We start from the raw sequence: 14,321 nt of genomic DNA, 5'->3' as shown, positions 1-14,321 counted from the left end.
TCAAATTATTTAAAGTAGATAAATGTATATAAATATTAGGCCTACACTTTAAATTATGTTGAAAATATGTAATTCAAAGGAGAACACCTCTGCATGTTAGAAAGGGGATGTATGGAAGGAAGACATTACTTGAGCAATTGACAGGTAAAGAAAATACTACCTCTTAACATGCAAGTGTAGGTTCAATAATTATGAAATCAAATTATAAATTTATTTTTATTTATGTACTGAATATAATATATAGCAGCAGAACACTTTATACATATGAAACAAAGACAAGAAGGCTAGATTATAAGTGTGTTTCCAAATGGAAATGCTTTCCAGAAACTTACCAGTCGTGCAGTTTTTAAATTCAATGTCATCAATTGCAGCTCCTCCTCCTAGATCCCTTGTTCTGATACCTTGGAACATAACTTCAAAATTTCTTAATTTTCCTAGCAGGATGACAGCCTTTTGCCACTGATCACCAGAAGTCTGCTTACTTTCTTGCCATACTTTTGATAGTCCTTTCTCTGTCTGAAAGTAAAACAGTTTACATTAGAGAAATAATTAAACACAAGAGAAAAAGAATAGAAAATAACTTCCAATCATTTCATCAGTGAAAACTCGATTTAAAAACATTCAAACTCTGATTATCTATCTATCTATATAAAAGCCTAAGTGACCTAACGAATGAACGACCAGTCAGCTGGTTGCTATGATGTGCACAGACCACTCAAAGCAAAAAATCGGCCGAGAGACAGCTCGTATCTCGAAAAACTCGTTAGTCGGGACACTCGTAAGTCAAGGCACCACTGTATATTACTGTATTTTTCCATGTACAAGAGGTTATTTTTTTCTAAACTCATTAGACTGAAAATCAAGGGACATTCTTATATATGGAAGTCCGCCGAGGAGGGAGCTGCATGGGTGTGTAACTTCCCACATCTTGTCAAACAGGCTTCTTCAATCATGAGCCTTATTGTTACTGATGTCAACTGATGCTGTAATTCAAGCATGTCAAACTCACAGCCCACAGGCCACATGCCTCATTTATTTGGCCCATGTTAGCCTTTGAGTTTGACATGCTTGCTGTAATTGGAGGTGGAGGTGGAGAGTGCACAGATGCAACAGGGACTGGAGAGTTCTGAGCCCATAAAGATGTCAAAAAATAAAAAGATAAATACTGGTAAGCAATTGTCTTAACTCTGCAAAATTCAAACTGAATATAACCAGCTATGTAAAAGAGCATGGAAATAGAGCTGCAGAGAGACAATTTGGACCTCCTCCCACTGAGTGTATGATCAGACAGTGAAGAAAACAGGAAGAACAACTCCTTAAGATGCCCAAAAAGAAGAGGGCCTTAAGAGGAAAACCAGCAAAATGTTTAAAATATTGATCTCTTAATTTGAGAAAATTTGGAAAAGTGGGGGGGGCGTCTTATACATGGGGTGTCTTATACACGGAAAAATAGGGCACATCATCAAAACAGACATACTAGTATTAATCTACTGCAGTGTTTCCTAAAAGCAACCCTAGAAGAAGTCAAAATAACTTTGTTTTGGTATTTTCAGAGATGCCATTATTAAAAAACTAGAGGCCCGATGCACAAAATTCATGCAAGAGTAGGCCTGCCTTCCCCCAACTGTCGGCACCGGCTTCCCTCAGGCCCCTGGGACCCGGGCTTCCCTCTGGTCACTGGCAGGTACCCAGGAGTCGGGCTTCCCTCACAGCCCTGGCTTCATCCAGAAGGTCATCCGGAAGGATGCCTGGTCTAATTAGCATATTACACTTTTATTATTATAGATGTCCACATGGCCAGCATAGCTCAGTGGTTGAGCATCAACCAATGAACCAGGAGTTCACGGTTTGATTTCTGGTTGGGGCACATGCTTGGATTTCGGCCTTGATCCCCAGTGTGGAGCATGAAGGAGGCAGCCGATCAATAATTCTCTCTCATCATTGATGCTTCTTTCTCTCTCTCCCTTTGCCCTCCTTTCTGAATCAATAAAAAATATATTAAAAAAATATCCTACTCAATTCAATCCACCTTTCCTGTCATGTATACAAAATTTTTTATATATTATGGAATCTGAACAGTTTATAGAAATCCTGGATTTATAGCTCTAGATATTCCTTCAAACTTCTATTCATATTTTTAATTATTGAGACTGTACTTTCCTTTAAAGAGCTGAAATAACTTAGAGAAGGAAAGGGAAAAGAGAGATGAAAGGAGGACTATGTTGGGAAAATCCCTTATCCCTCATGGATATGATAAAGGAATTGTGGAGTAAATTGAGCATGGATGAAAAGTGATAGTTTTTAAATTCAGTCAGATTTCAAAAATTCTATTATTCTATTATTTTGACTACTTAAAATTCTATTATAATATTATTATTATTATTATTATATGAGCACTAACTATATTTATTTCCATACCAAGTTCTTCATTTAAAAAGAAAAATTAATTTCTAAAAGACTTAGGTAATTATCTCCTCTGAATGTCTAAGGTTGGTCTACTAGTAGTATAGTATTATGATATCTGAATAATCCCAATGTAGTACATATAACATGACATGACATATAACATAACCCTAATGATAAAAAAAAAAATGAAGCCTCCAGTAAAACAAAATATAAACCAGTTGAGCACAAGGACAAGGCTTTAATTGTCTACAATTTTCTTTGCTAATTTTGAGCCTAGACTATCTCTGGGAATTAGATGTTTAATAAATCATGATAATAAATACAAGAAAGATAAATAAATAATAAATAAATAAATATATTACATTTTGTTTATGGTTAGTCCCAAGTAATTAATATCTCAGGGTCCAGTACTCTGTTCTTATGATGAATTCACAAGAAAAACTGGCTTTGAAATTTATAATCAAACAGTAGAATAAAGAATATTTAGTGTAATGGCATTCAGGAAATCAAGGAAGATATTTCAACAGATTTATAGCATACAACTCAGATATATGTAATTTTCTTTTTTCTAAAGAAAAAAGAGAAATGTTTGAAAAAGATATCCAAAGGAGTTATGCATTCACAGTTTCATGTTTTAGGGATCTACTGTTAATAATATGGCTGACCCTTGTTCTGCTGAGGGAGACACAGATCAATCAAGTGGCTCTTCCTCTGCTGAGTTACAAAGAGAAAGTAGAACTCCATATCACTTCATCTAAAATTAACTTCACAAATCAACTGAGGTAGATCTTTCAACATCCTTTTCAAAACAACAACACATCTTTACAACCAGAGACTCTTGTAACTTCTGCAGAAGATGAAAAATCCACACCTACTTAGTGGAGCTTTGGATCTTTCTGATGGCTAAAGAAGAGAAGCCATTTTCAAGGTTAGTCTTTGACTCTCAGTGATGTCTTAGTGATTTGGAATCAAAGGAATCATTAGTTAAATTAAAGCTTAGAGTAGAAGGGTTCTGTCTGACACATAGCTATATAACAAGCAAGGATATTCATAAAGTCTGTCTTAAGTTACAAATTTAATTCACTTTGCTGATTTTTCCTTTCAACCTGCTTCTGAGGTTAACAGAGCCACTCATCAACCACGTCTCAAAAGGTTTCCAACAAAAATCATCAAAGAAGATCGTGTAATCACTTTAATCAATAAAAGGAGAACCATTTCTTAAATCTTACAACTGGCTTCTTAATAAAAAGACTAGAGGTTCAATGCATGAAATTCATGCAAGAGTAGGCCTTCCTTCCCCCAGGTGCCAGAACCGGCTTCCCTCCTGCACCCGGGACCTGGGTTTCCCTTGAAGTCCTGGCTTCGTCCAGGAAGGTTGTCTGCAAGGACATCTGGTCTAATTAATATAGTATGCTTTTATTATTATAGACATTTGAATAATACACTCATTGTCATTTTATGTGTTAGGAAAAGGAAACAAGGGTCAATTCTTTTAAAAACCAACTATGGATTAACCTACTGATGTGTTATTGTAGAATATCATTCTAATATACTTGCTATTGCTCCACTTTTATATATAGCATATAAAATCTTAGCCCCATAATTATCAAAAGCATTCATCCAAATGTGCAATGCAGACTTACTTATTTATTGACTTATCCATCCAGTCATTCATTTATTTAGCAAACATTTGATGCTCATACAGATCCAAATACATACCAGGAACAAAAAGGTGAAAAAAAGGCTGTCTACCCTGTGATGGTATTACTCTAATAGGAGGGAATCATAAAAGTAAATAACTATAAAATTACTACAGAAATACAAAACAGAGCAAGTTTTTAAAAAGTAGTTACATATAAATTCCCAAATGTTTGTTCCACATACATCAGTGCTTTATTTACTTAATATTCTGATTTTAATTCTTTTTAAATTGAGAAAGAAAGGTCTCTCAATTCAAAGTCACATCTTTGCCACTGCCCACTCTTGTATCATGGTGAATGTTAAATTCAAGAACCCAAGGCAGTACACATATGAGAAGTGATTAACCACACTAACTATAATTAAAAATACACATTAATACAAAATGTTTAAAATGTAAAAATTGAAAATATATTCTCTTCTTATAATTTAACTTTTCATACAATTTTAATTGAATTCCCATCTATTATGCATATTAACCCTTTTATGTTATACTAGAGGCCCAGTGCACAAAATTGTGCACACCTATGATCCTTAGGTCTAGCCTGTTATCAGGGCCATCTTCCCTGGCTGCCAGCTGCCGGCAGCTAGCCCCAGCCCCACTGCCACGCACCCAATTCCCCATTCACCATCCAGCGATGGGAGCCTGATGGCTGGGGGAGGGACCAAGAGGTCAGCGTTCCGCCCACTCGCCAGCCCCATCCCCACTGCTGTTCGCCCTCTGTGTGTGGGGTGACTGGTGGGATGGGGGCCTTGGCCTGGTGCCACCTGCATCCGCTGCCACCCACCTCGGTTCCCCATTCACCATCTGTGGTGATCAGAGCCTGCGGGCCAGGGGGAGGGACCAAAAAGTCAGCCCGTTCCGCCCACTTGCCTGTCCTGCCCCCCCTGGCATCCACCCAGGGACCAAGAAGTCGGCTGTTCCCACCCACTTGCTAGCCCCACCCCCACTTCAAGTCATGCTCTGTGTGGGGGGTGACCAGCAGGGCGGGGGCCTTGGCCTGGTGCTGCCACATCTCCTGCCTCCCACCCCGGGTTCCCATTCACCATCAGTGATCAGAGCCTGCAGACAGGTAAAGGGACTGAGCAGTGGTCAGTGCACCTCATAGTGGCTGGTCGAGTGGTCGTTCTGGTTGTTCTGCTGTTATGGTTGCTGGGCATTTATTATATAGGATGTTACTTGTCTGTTTTGTCAGTGTGTTTGTCTCATACTTTATTCTCTTCTTTCCCTTTTGGGTCATGTAAAGAGTAGTGAAAAAAATACTAAAATGTTAGAGCCACTTCAAGTTGTAGATCTATATTAATAAAATACTAGATAGCCATTTGAATTTCAGTTTCATATGTTTGAGGTGAATATATAACTTTTCTTCAAATTATTAGTCTATTTTCCTAAAACCAATTGTTCAACAACTCTTTCCTCCAACAGTTTTTCTCTTTATCATATTGTGAATCTGTTTCTAGAATTCCCATTTCAGTTTGATCTATATTCCTCCATCAATATCATACTTATTAAGTCATTATATTTTGCTCTGGGAAGATCTAAGTGGACTTAATTTCCATATTCTTCTTAAACTCCTGTACATTATATTTAGTTTATATAAATATTAGTGACCCAGTGCATGACATTCGTGCACTGGTGGGGGAGTTCTCTTAGCTTGGCCTGCACCCTCTCACAGTCCAGGACCCCACAAGGGATATCTGCCTGCTGGCTTAGGCCCACTTCCCCTGGGGAGCGGGCCTAAGCCAGCAGTTGGACATCCCCCAAGGGGTCCTTAGTGCTGCCATGGAGGCAGGAGAGGCTCCTGCCACTGCCGCTGTGCTCACCAGCCATAAGCCCAGCTTCTGGTTGAGCAGTGCTTGCACTGACCACCAGTGCATTAAGTGTCTTCCCCCTGGTGGTCAGTGTGCATCATAGCAACTGATCGTTCCGCCGTTCAGTCTATTTGCCTATGAGGATTTTATTATATAGGATAAAAGATTCTAAAAAGTGGAGAGCAAGCAGACTAATTAGAGATTTCAGGACTTAAGGAACCATAGGTGGTGCGTTTTCTAAATTTTCTTTTGTATCACATATTCCAAAATGGACATGAGAATCTGGCAATGTGGAATTTCAACAGGCGCAGACTGCTCTGTCTTAGCCAAAGGACCAAAAAAGGAAAGTCTAGCAGAAAGAAAACATTTAGATAATAATTGTTCTACAACAGCCAAGCACCATAGAAAAATTACAGTCTGACTGCCCACCCCAATAGCAAAGGCCAGACAGAGAGCCTAGATGGCCACCCAAATTAGGCCCCAAGGGCCCAAGACCCCTTCTTCCCAAGCTTTTTCTAAAAAAGGAAAAATGAAAGAATTTGTCTCCAGTAGACCTACCCTAAATGAATGGTTAAAAGAACTTCTTTGAACAGAGAGTAAAGATATGTTAAAGAGATGTAAGGTTTGTATGCTTGAGTCAGATAAGTCTTAATGTTACATTTTAATAGTCACATTTTCATCCTTAATATTATTTTTATTCTTTTGGTTTTCTCATATATTCATTCTCCCAAATGAATTTTAGAATAATTTAATGAATAACTGAAATATTTAAATATTGAATTATTTTACCATAAGATATCATTTATCTTTTGATACCCTGTGATATCTTTTTTAGGCCTCTTTTTATGCCACTAACTAAAATTTTATAGTTGTCAATAAATAAGTTACAGATCTATTAAAATTTATTTCTAGATATAGCAATGTGTGTTACAATGTTGAATGGGATACTTCTCTGTTATTCTTTGCTGGCTGTTGATAATATAAACAAATCATATTGTCAGGATGGCAAACTAGCAATAATTGTTAGCTCCCTCACCAAATATAAACCCTGAAATACTATAGAAACTACTGAGTAGAACAGGTTTGATAGACAGCAAGTGGGAAAATAAAAGAAAAAGAAAGAAAGGAAGAAAGAAAGCAAGAAAGCAAGAAAGCAAGCAAAAAAGAAAGAAAGAAAGAAAGAAAGAAAGAGAGAGAGAGAGAGAGAGAGAGAGAGAGAGAGAGAGAGAGAGAGAGAGAAAGGAAGGAAGGAAGGAAGGAAGGAAGGAAGGAAGGAAGGAAGGAAGGAAGGAAGGAAGGAAGGAAGGAAGGAAAAAAGAAGCAGAAATTGTGAAACACCTAGGAAGTCTATAGGTTTTCTTGAATACCAATGCCTTGGGGGTGGGTAGGGAGTTCCTTCAGTCTGGGAAAAAGGGAGCTAGAAAGATCAATGAGTATGGGCTATAAGGGAACTCCTGTACAGGCATGTCTTTCCTCCCCATTACTTGTAAGAATGATTGCCAGGCTTTACAAAAACCAGTACTTCAATTTTAAGCTGCAATGTCTGTGATCTATTAAGGCAGCTGAAATATTAATGTATGCAATTTAAAAAACATTTAGGAAATTGAAATATCTCAGGAAGGAATGTGAACTGTGACAAAACAATCTAAATGTATTATAAATGTATAAAATAATTTCATTAAGGGATTGGAAGAGAAAGGTGTTGATCTAAGTAAATTTGGAATGAATGGAATCTGTAAGACAAAGGCAAAGGAACTGCATATAAGCACTGCATTCTAGTTTATAAAGTGGTTTCCCATGAGACTATAGGTTAACAGTTTGAAGCCACTATACACATACATGTACTCCACAATTGAAAAATTAATTAAATGCATAAATAATAGTGAGGACCAGGTTTCTCACCTTTGTAGTAAGAGGTTACAGATGAATGAGGGCTAAAGCTAGAATCACCTATGTGACAATTAATTATAGTAGAAACATTATAAACTTGCATTTAGATTACTATAGATACAAATGGTTACATATAGAAATATGTGTAACTATGTGTATATACACAGGTTTGTATATACACACATATTTCTAGCTCTGTCAGCTGAAATATCCTACAAGCAATAAGACCCCATTAGCAAGGAGAACACCTAGTGCCCAGATTTGGTTTATAATACCACCTATACTAATAAAAGCCTAGGTGGCCCTTGTGCCCTTGCGCGACTCCCTCACACCATCATAAGATGGCCACCTCCATGTTGTCACAAGATGGACGCCCCCATGTCATTACAAGATGGCCACCACTAGATGGCCGGCAGGGGAGGGCCGTTGGGGGTGACGAGGCTGGCAGGGAAAGGCAGTTGAGGGCCACTGGGCCAGCAGGGGAGGGCAGTTGGGGGCCATTGGGCTAGCAGGGGAGAGCAGTTGGGGGCAATTGGGCTAGAAGGGGAGGGCAGTTGGGGGCAATTGGACCAGCAGCAGAACAGTTAGTCATCAATCAGGCAAGCAGGCAAGTGGTTAGGAGCCTGCAGATCTGGATTGTGAGAAGAATGTCTGACTGCTGGTTTAGGCCCGATCCTATGGACCGGGCCTAAACCAGCAGTTGGACATCCCCCAAGGGGTGCCAGATTGGAGAGGGTGCAGGCTGGGCTGAGGGACCCCCATGTGCATAAATTTTGTGCACCAGGTCTCTAGTATATAACATTAGATTATATATATATAAAAGGCTAATATGCTAAGTGTCTTTCCCAATGTCTGACTGGTCACTATGATGAGCACTGACCACCAGGGGGCAGACATTCAATGCAGGAGCTGCTGTGAGGCACACTTGCCATTTACAGAGAAACGGCAGTGCGGACCTGGCCAACCAAACAACACTCGGTTTCCTCCAAGTGGGACACAGGCCCCGCCACCATTCCGGAGTGACCGCCCACCAAATCACAGCCAATGCTGCTGAGACCCCATGGGCAGTCCAGAAATGGTTGCTGTGGGCGCCAGGTAAGGACATCATGTAGCAATGCCCAGCTTCCTCTCTCTCGTGACGACTAGCCTCCTTGCAGTTTTTTTAGCCCAGGAACACAACTTCCTTTATAGCCAGGTGGAAACATTTCACACTGTAACCAAATGTCTGTGAAGCATTTTCCTGTGCCTCATCTAATTTAATCCTCACAGAAGTTCTGGAGAAGGGAGATAGGAGACTTGGTGGAATCCTATTTTCTTTTCATTAACCAGAAAATGGAGATTTAGAAAGCTTAAAAACTTGACTCAACTGAAAAGAAGTAAGAAATGGTGTATCTTGAAAATGACTTAAGGTTTTCTCACTGCTCAGAATATAGTTAAACACTGCTGCTGTTAAGTATGTTACCCTTTGTTCTCCCTGTGTGATCTACAATAATAATCTGCTTTGTGTTGATATTTACTGCTGTGTTGCTGACAATAACCTGAAAGAGAAGTTGGGGTGCTTCACTGGGCTGGAAAAAGTTTAGCTAAATCAGAAAGGAGGTCTAATTAAGCAAGTCTATTCTATATATAAAAAAGACTAAGTTGACTCGTACATGCACGATACTTATAAACCTCTCACTGGCGCCAATTGCACGTGGGTGTTTCCATCTGTCATTGTTGATTGTGAATTTTGTTGACACTTCTATTATAAAGGGCAAATAGCAATATTAAGATATTTCTTCTAATCAATTTCCTCTCAATGTGCACAAAATTCATGCACCAGGCCACTAGTTCCTTTATAAAGCTGTGCTACATTTACTGGTATACCATGGAATACTATGCAGAGTAAAAAAGAAGGATTTCTTACCTTTTGAAATAGTATGGAGGGACCTGAAGAGTATTATGCTAAGTGAAATAAGCCAGTCAGAGAAATACAAGTATCACATGATCTCACTCATATGTGGAATCTAATGAACAAAATAAACTGATGAACAAAATAGATCCAGAGACACAGAAACATGGAACAGATTTTGAGTGTGGGTGGGTGGATGGGTGGGTGAGAAGAGATTAACCAAAGAACTTACATGCATATATGCATAACCCATGGACACAGACAATAGGGTGGGAAAGGCCTGGGGAGTGAGGCAGCTTCAGGGTAGAAGGGGTCAATGGAGAAAAAGGGCGAACATCTGTAATACTTTAAACAATAAAGATAATTTTAAAAAAAAGGAATCAGGACTCTATGGAGAAAATGGCTGGCTCAGAAAATATACAACATGGGCCTGGGGCATTTTGTAGCACCAGAACTTGAGAAAGTGTTTAAAAAATAAATACCAACTGTGATTGGGGTATATCAAAGGGACAGTGGAGCCAACTGAAAGAAATCCCAATGCCCAAAGTTGGAATAATTTGAGCAACAACAACAAAAAAAGATAGTATTGGATTATAACCCATGGGGCAAAATATATATCCATGAGTCCATATTAATATAAATAGATGTTGAATAAATAAATGAGGAGAATAGACAACTCTGTCCCACTGAAGAATTCCAAAGATACTCCACCCTTAAAGAGGAGGAGCATGACTTTCTCAAAAGAGTATCATTTGAAAGGGGATAAAAAAGTAACTTACCAGTGGAGAGACATGACAAGCCCTAACTACCTCAAGCCTTGTGAGAAAAGTTGTTATCACGGCGATATTACATTTTGATAGTCTGTGCCCTTGATATAATGTGATAAGAATGGCATGTTGCTTCTCTGGGCTTACTCCCCAAAACACATCACCCCTGTGTAATAAGAAAAACACCATGTGAAATACTGATTGATAGATATTTTACAAAATACCTGAGCAATACTTCTCAAAACCATCAAGGTAATCAAAAACAAGGAAAGGCTACTGTCACAACCAAGAGGAGGCTAAGAAGACATGACTGCTGTAACAGAAAGCTGGTATTAGGGAAAAACTGAGAAAATCTAAGTAAGGTATGGACTTTAGTTACTATTTACATACTTTATTGGTTCATTAACTGTGACACGTGTGCCAAACTAATGTAAGATATTAAAAATAGGAGAAACTGGAGTGTGGGGTGTACGGGAACTGTCTGCAGTTTCTTTGCAATTATTATATAAATCTGAAACTACTATAAAATAAAAGTTTGATAAACAATTTAAAAAATCTCTCAATAATATGTAATTATATATATGCATTAATACATATTAATTATCTTATATAACTATCTATGTAAATTATATAATTATATTTCATGTAATTCATGAATAACTAGAATTTGGAAATCCAATTTGAGGACAGAAAAAAAGAACTATCAGAAACTTTTTGCATTTGTAAGATAATAGAATGCACAGATTCCAAATATTCCAATTTTTAAAAACTTTCTTTTTGTGTCCATAAAATTTTTGCTTTTTTAAAAATTTTTCCATCAATTACAAAAAATTAAAACATCTTTAAGTAAGCATAATCCTCATAAGAAATTGAGCGTATGAATAATATATAAAAAAAGATGAAATGCCACAAAGAAATCACCTTGAAATAAACAACAACAAACATAATTTAATATATGTTTGGCCCTAATCATTGCCATAGTAGCTTAGTTTTCTCTTCTCCCTCTGAACAAGATTAAAACATTGAATATTTAAAACCACATGGATGATTTAACTAGTATTAAGAGCATCCATGGCTATAATAAAACTAGAGGCCCAGTGCACAAAAATTTGTGCACTTGGGGGGGAGGGGGGGTCCTTCAGCAAGGCCTGTGCCCTCTCGCAGTCTGGGACCCCTCGGGAGATAACGCCCTGCTGGCTTAGCCTGCTCCCGGGTGGCAGAGGGCAGGCCCAATCCCTAGGTGCAGCTCCTGGTCGGGCTCAGAGCAGGGCTGATTGGGGAGTTGGGGCGCTGCCCCCTGTCATGCATAGAGCAAGGCAGATTGGGAGGTTGCGATGCCACCCTCAGTCACGCTCAGGGTAGGGCCAATTGGGGGTTGGGACACCGCCCCCTGTCACACTCAAGGCAGGGTCCATGGGGAGGTTGCGGCGCCACCCCCTGTCATGCACAGAGCAGGGCCAATCAGGGGGTTGGGGCACTTCCCCCTGTCACGCACAGAGCAGGGCCCATCAGGGGGTTGGGGAGCTCCCCCCCCCCGCCGTCACGCACAGAGCAGGGCCGATCAGGGGGTTGGGGAGCTCCCCCCCCCCCGCCGTCACGCACAGAGTAGGGCCCATCAGGGGGTTGGGGAGCTCCCCCCTATCAGGCACAGAGCAGGGCTGCTCAGGGGGTTGGGGCGCCGCCACTGTCACACTCAGGGCAGGGCCGATGGGGAGGTTATGGCTCTACCCCATCACACACAGAGCAGGGCCCGTGGGGTGGGGGGGTTGGGGTGTCGCACCCTGTCACACACAGAGCCGCAGGGCGATCAGGGGGTTGGGGAGCTCCCCCCTATCAGGCACAGAGCAGGGCTGATCAGGGGGTTGGGGCGCCTTCCCCTGTCACACACAGAGCAGGGCAGATAGGGAGGTTGTGGCCCCACCCCCTGTCACACACAGAGCCGCAGGGCGATCAGGGGGTTTGGTTTCTGCCCCCTGTCACGCTGATCCCGGTGCCAGGAGGCCTCGCAGCTCCGCTGATCCCGGTGCTGGGAGGCATATTACCCTTTTACTATATAGGATAGAGGCTTGGTGCACGGGTGGGGGCTGGCTGGTTTGCCCTGAAGGGTGTCCTGGATCAGGGTGGGGGTTCCCACTGGGGTGCCTGGCCAGTCTGGGTGAGGGGCTGAGGGCTGTTTTCAGGCTGGGACTGAAGCTCCCAACTGCTCCTTTTTTTCTTTTTTCTTTTTTTTTTATTCTGAGCCAGCTTTAGCTCTGAGGTCTAGCTCTTAGGCCTCTGCTCCTGAAAGCAGGTATCTGGTTTCTTTAGGTTCTGCAATCGAAACTCTGTATCAACTCCAGGTCTGAGATCCCGGCTAGCTGAGAGCTGGTTTCTAGGGTTTTGTTTAGCTTCTATTTTTGTAACTATGTTTCAAACTGCCAGCTCAGAGGCCTGCAGTGGTGGCAGGGAACGTTGGAGTCCTCCGTCACTGAAGCAAGCAAGCCTCATGTTAGTTTCAAGCTGTCTGGCTGCCAGCCGCCATCTTGGCTGCCAGTTAATTTGCATATCACCCTGATTAGCCAATGGGAAGGGTAGCGGTCGTATACCAATTACCACGTTTCTCTTTTATTAGATAGGATATTCCTAAGTACTTTTTAACAAATGGAGAGGAGTGTCTAGGGCCTAGAATATGTTTCTAGCAGATAAATTTATATAATTCTTTAAATAATCTTAAATATTAAGTATTTAAAAATACTAGAAATTCCTTTAAAATCTAAAAGATATTACAGTATTTACATTTTATATACAAGTTAATGCTATTTTGAATTTTTGGAAAGAATGAAATTGTGTAGGCTATTTTAAATTTGCATAAAATCTCTTCCCCAGAAATATCTGGTACATAGCTATTATGTTTCGAGTAAGTTCTGTAACTCAGTAATTCTTGTGTTTACAGAAAGCCTTCTGCCCTGAGAGAATCATGTTGAGGATTAGATCAATATACTCACTGGGTAGATGTGTGTGGTCTTAGATGGATATTTTGTAAAATCATTTTAAACAGACAGAATACAGTCACATTTTTGCCAGAATAATGTTCTGTTAAATCCAAAATATTTATTTTTAGCAATTTTCTTTAAAAATCTAGGCAACTAATATTGGCCTTTTAGTTGAAATAGACAGTTTAATGAAAAAAAAATAGAGATGAATGAAGCTGAAGTTGTATAATTAATGTCTAATAATCACATTCATTTTTACCATACTAATCTTTCTTTTTTCTCAGTGTTTCCAACTGCAGAATCATACACTCATTCACATTATATTAGAAAATTTAGTTTCTCTTTCATTCATATAAACACATATAGGTGATCTATCTATCATCTATCTATCATCATCTATATCTGCACACACACACACACACAGACAGTGGTCACAAAGTCCCCCATGCATGACTCTCTTGAGTCTTTCTATTTTCCATACAGATGTTAAAGTTTTCCTGCATGTTCACATGGTCATGTTGTTTCATGTTTAATGGAGCAATATATGATATCAACCTTTAGGTCTTCCAAGATAATTAGCAGTGCTAAAGTATTTCTCTACTATAATGGTCTAAAGTTAATGGCCATAGGTTGTTTGCCACAGCAAGTCTGATCTGTGACCATTCTTTCATCCACTAAATGTGTCATTATGATATTATTTGCCCAGCCAGTGTTGCTCAGTGGTTGAATGTTGACCCATGAACGAGGAGGTCAGGGTTTGATTCCCAGTCAGGACATATGCCCAGGTTGCAGGCTTGACCCCCATTCTGGGGCAAGCAGGAAGCAGCCAATCAATGATTCTCTCTCATCACTGATGTTTCTATCTTTCTCTGCCTCTCCCTTCCT

At 40.0% G+C, this 14,321-nt stretch overlaps 1 protein-coding gene across 1 annotated transcript in view; it reads right to left on the bottom strand.

The window, feature by feature from the left end:
* The window catches only part of MALRD1 (MAM and LDL receptor class A domain containing 1), a 629,377-nt gene that overhangs the window by 255,999 nt on the left and 359,057 nt on the right, over positions 1 to 14,321 (bottom strand). The window contains exon 30 of the mRNA XM_059660668.1: positions 333 to 516. Coding sequence (XP_059516651.1) covers positions 333 to 516 — 184 coding nt within the window. The remainder of the gene's footprint in view (positions 1 to 332; positions 517 to 14,321) is intronic.

Source organism: Myotis daubentonii, chromosome 1, assembly GCF_963259705.1.
Source record: "Myotis daubentonii chromosome 1, mMyoDau2.1, whole genome shotgun sequence".
Classification (NCBI taxonomy): domain Eukaryota; kingdom Metazoa; phylum Chordata; class Mammalia; order Chiroptera; family Vespertilionidae; genus Myotis; species Myotis daubentonii.
The sequence above is the reverse complement of the archived record's forward strand: the minus strand, read 5'-3'. Positions and strand labels throughout refer to the sequence as shown.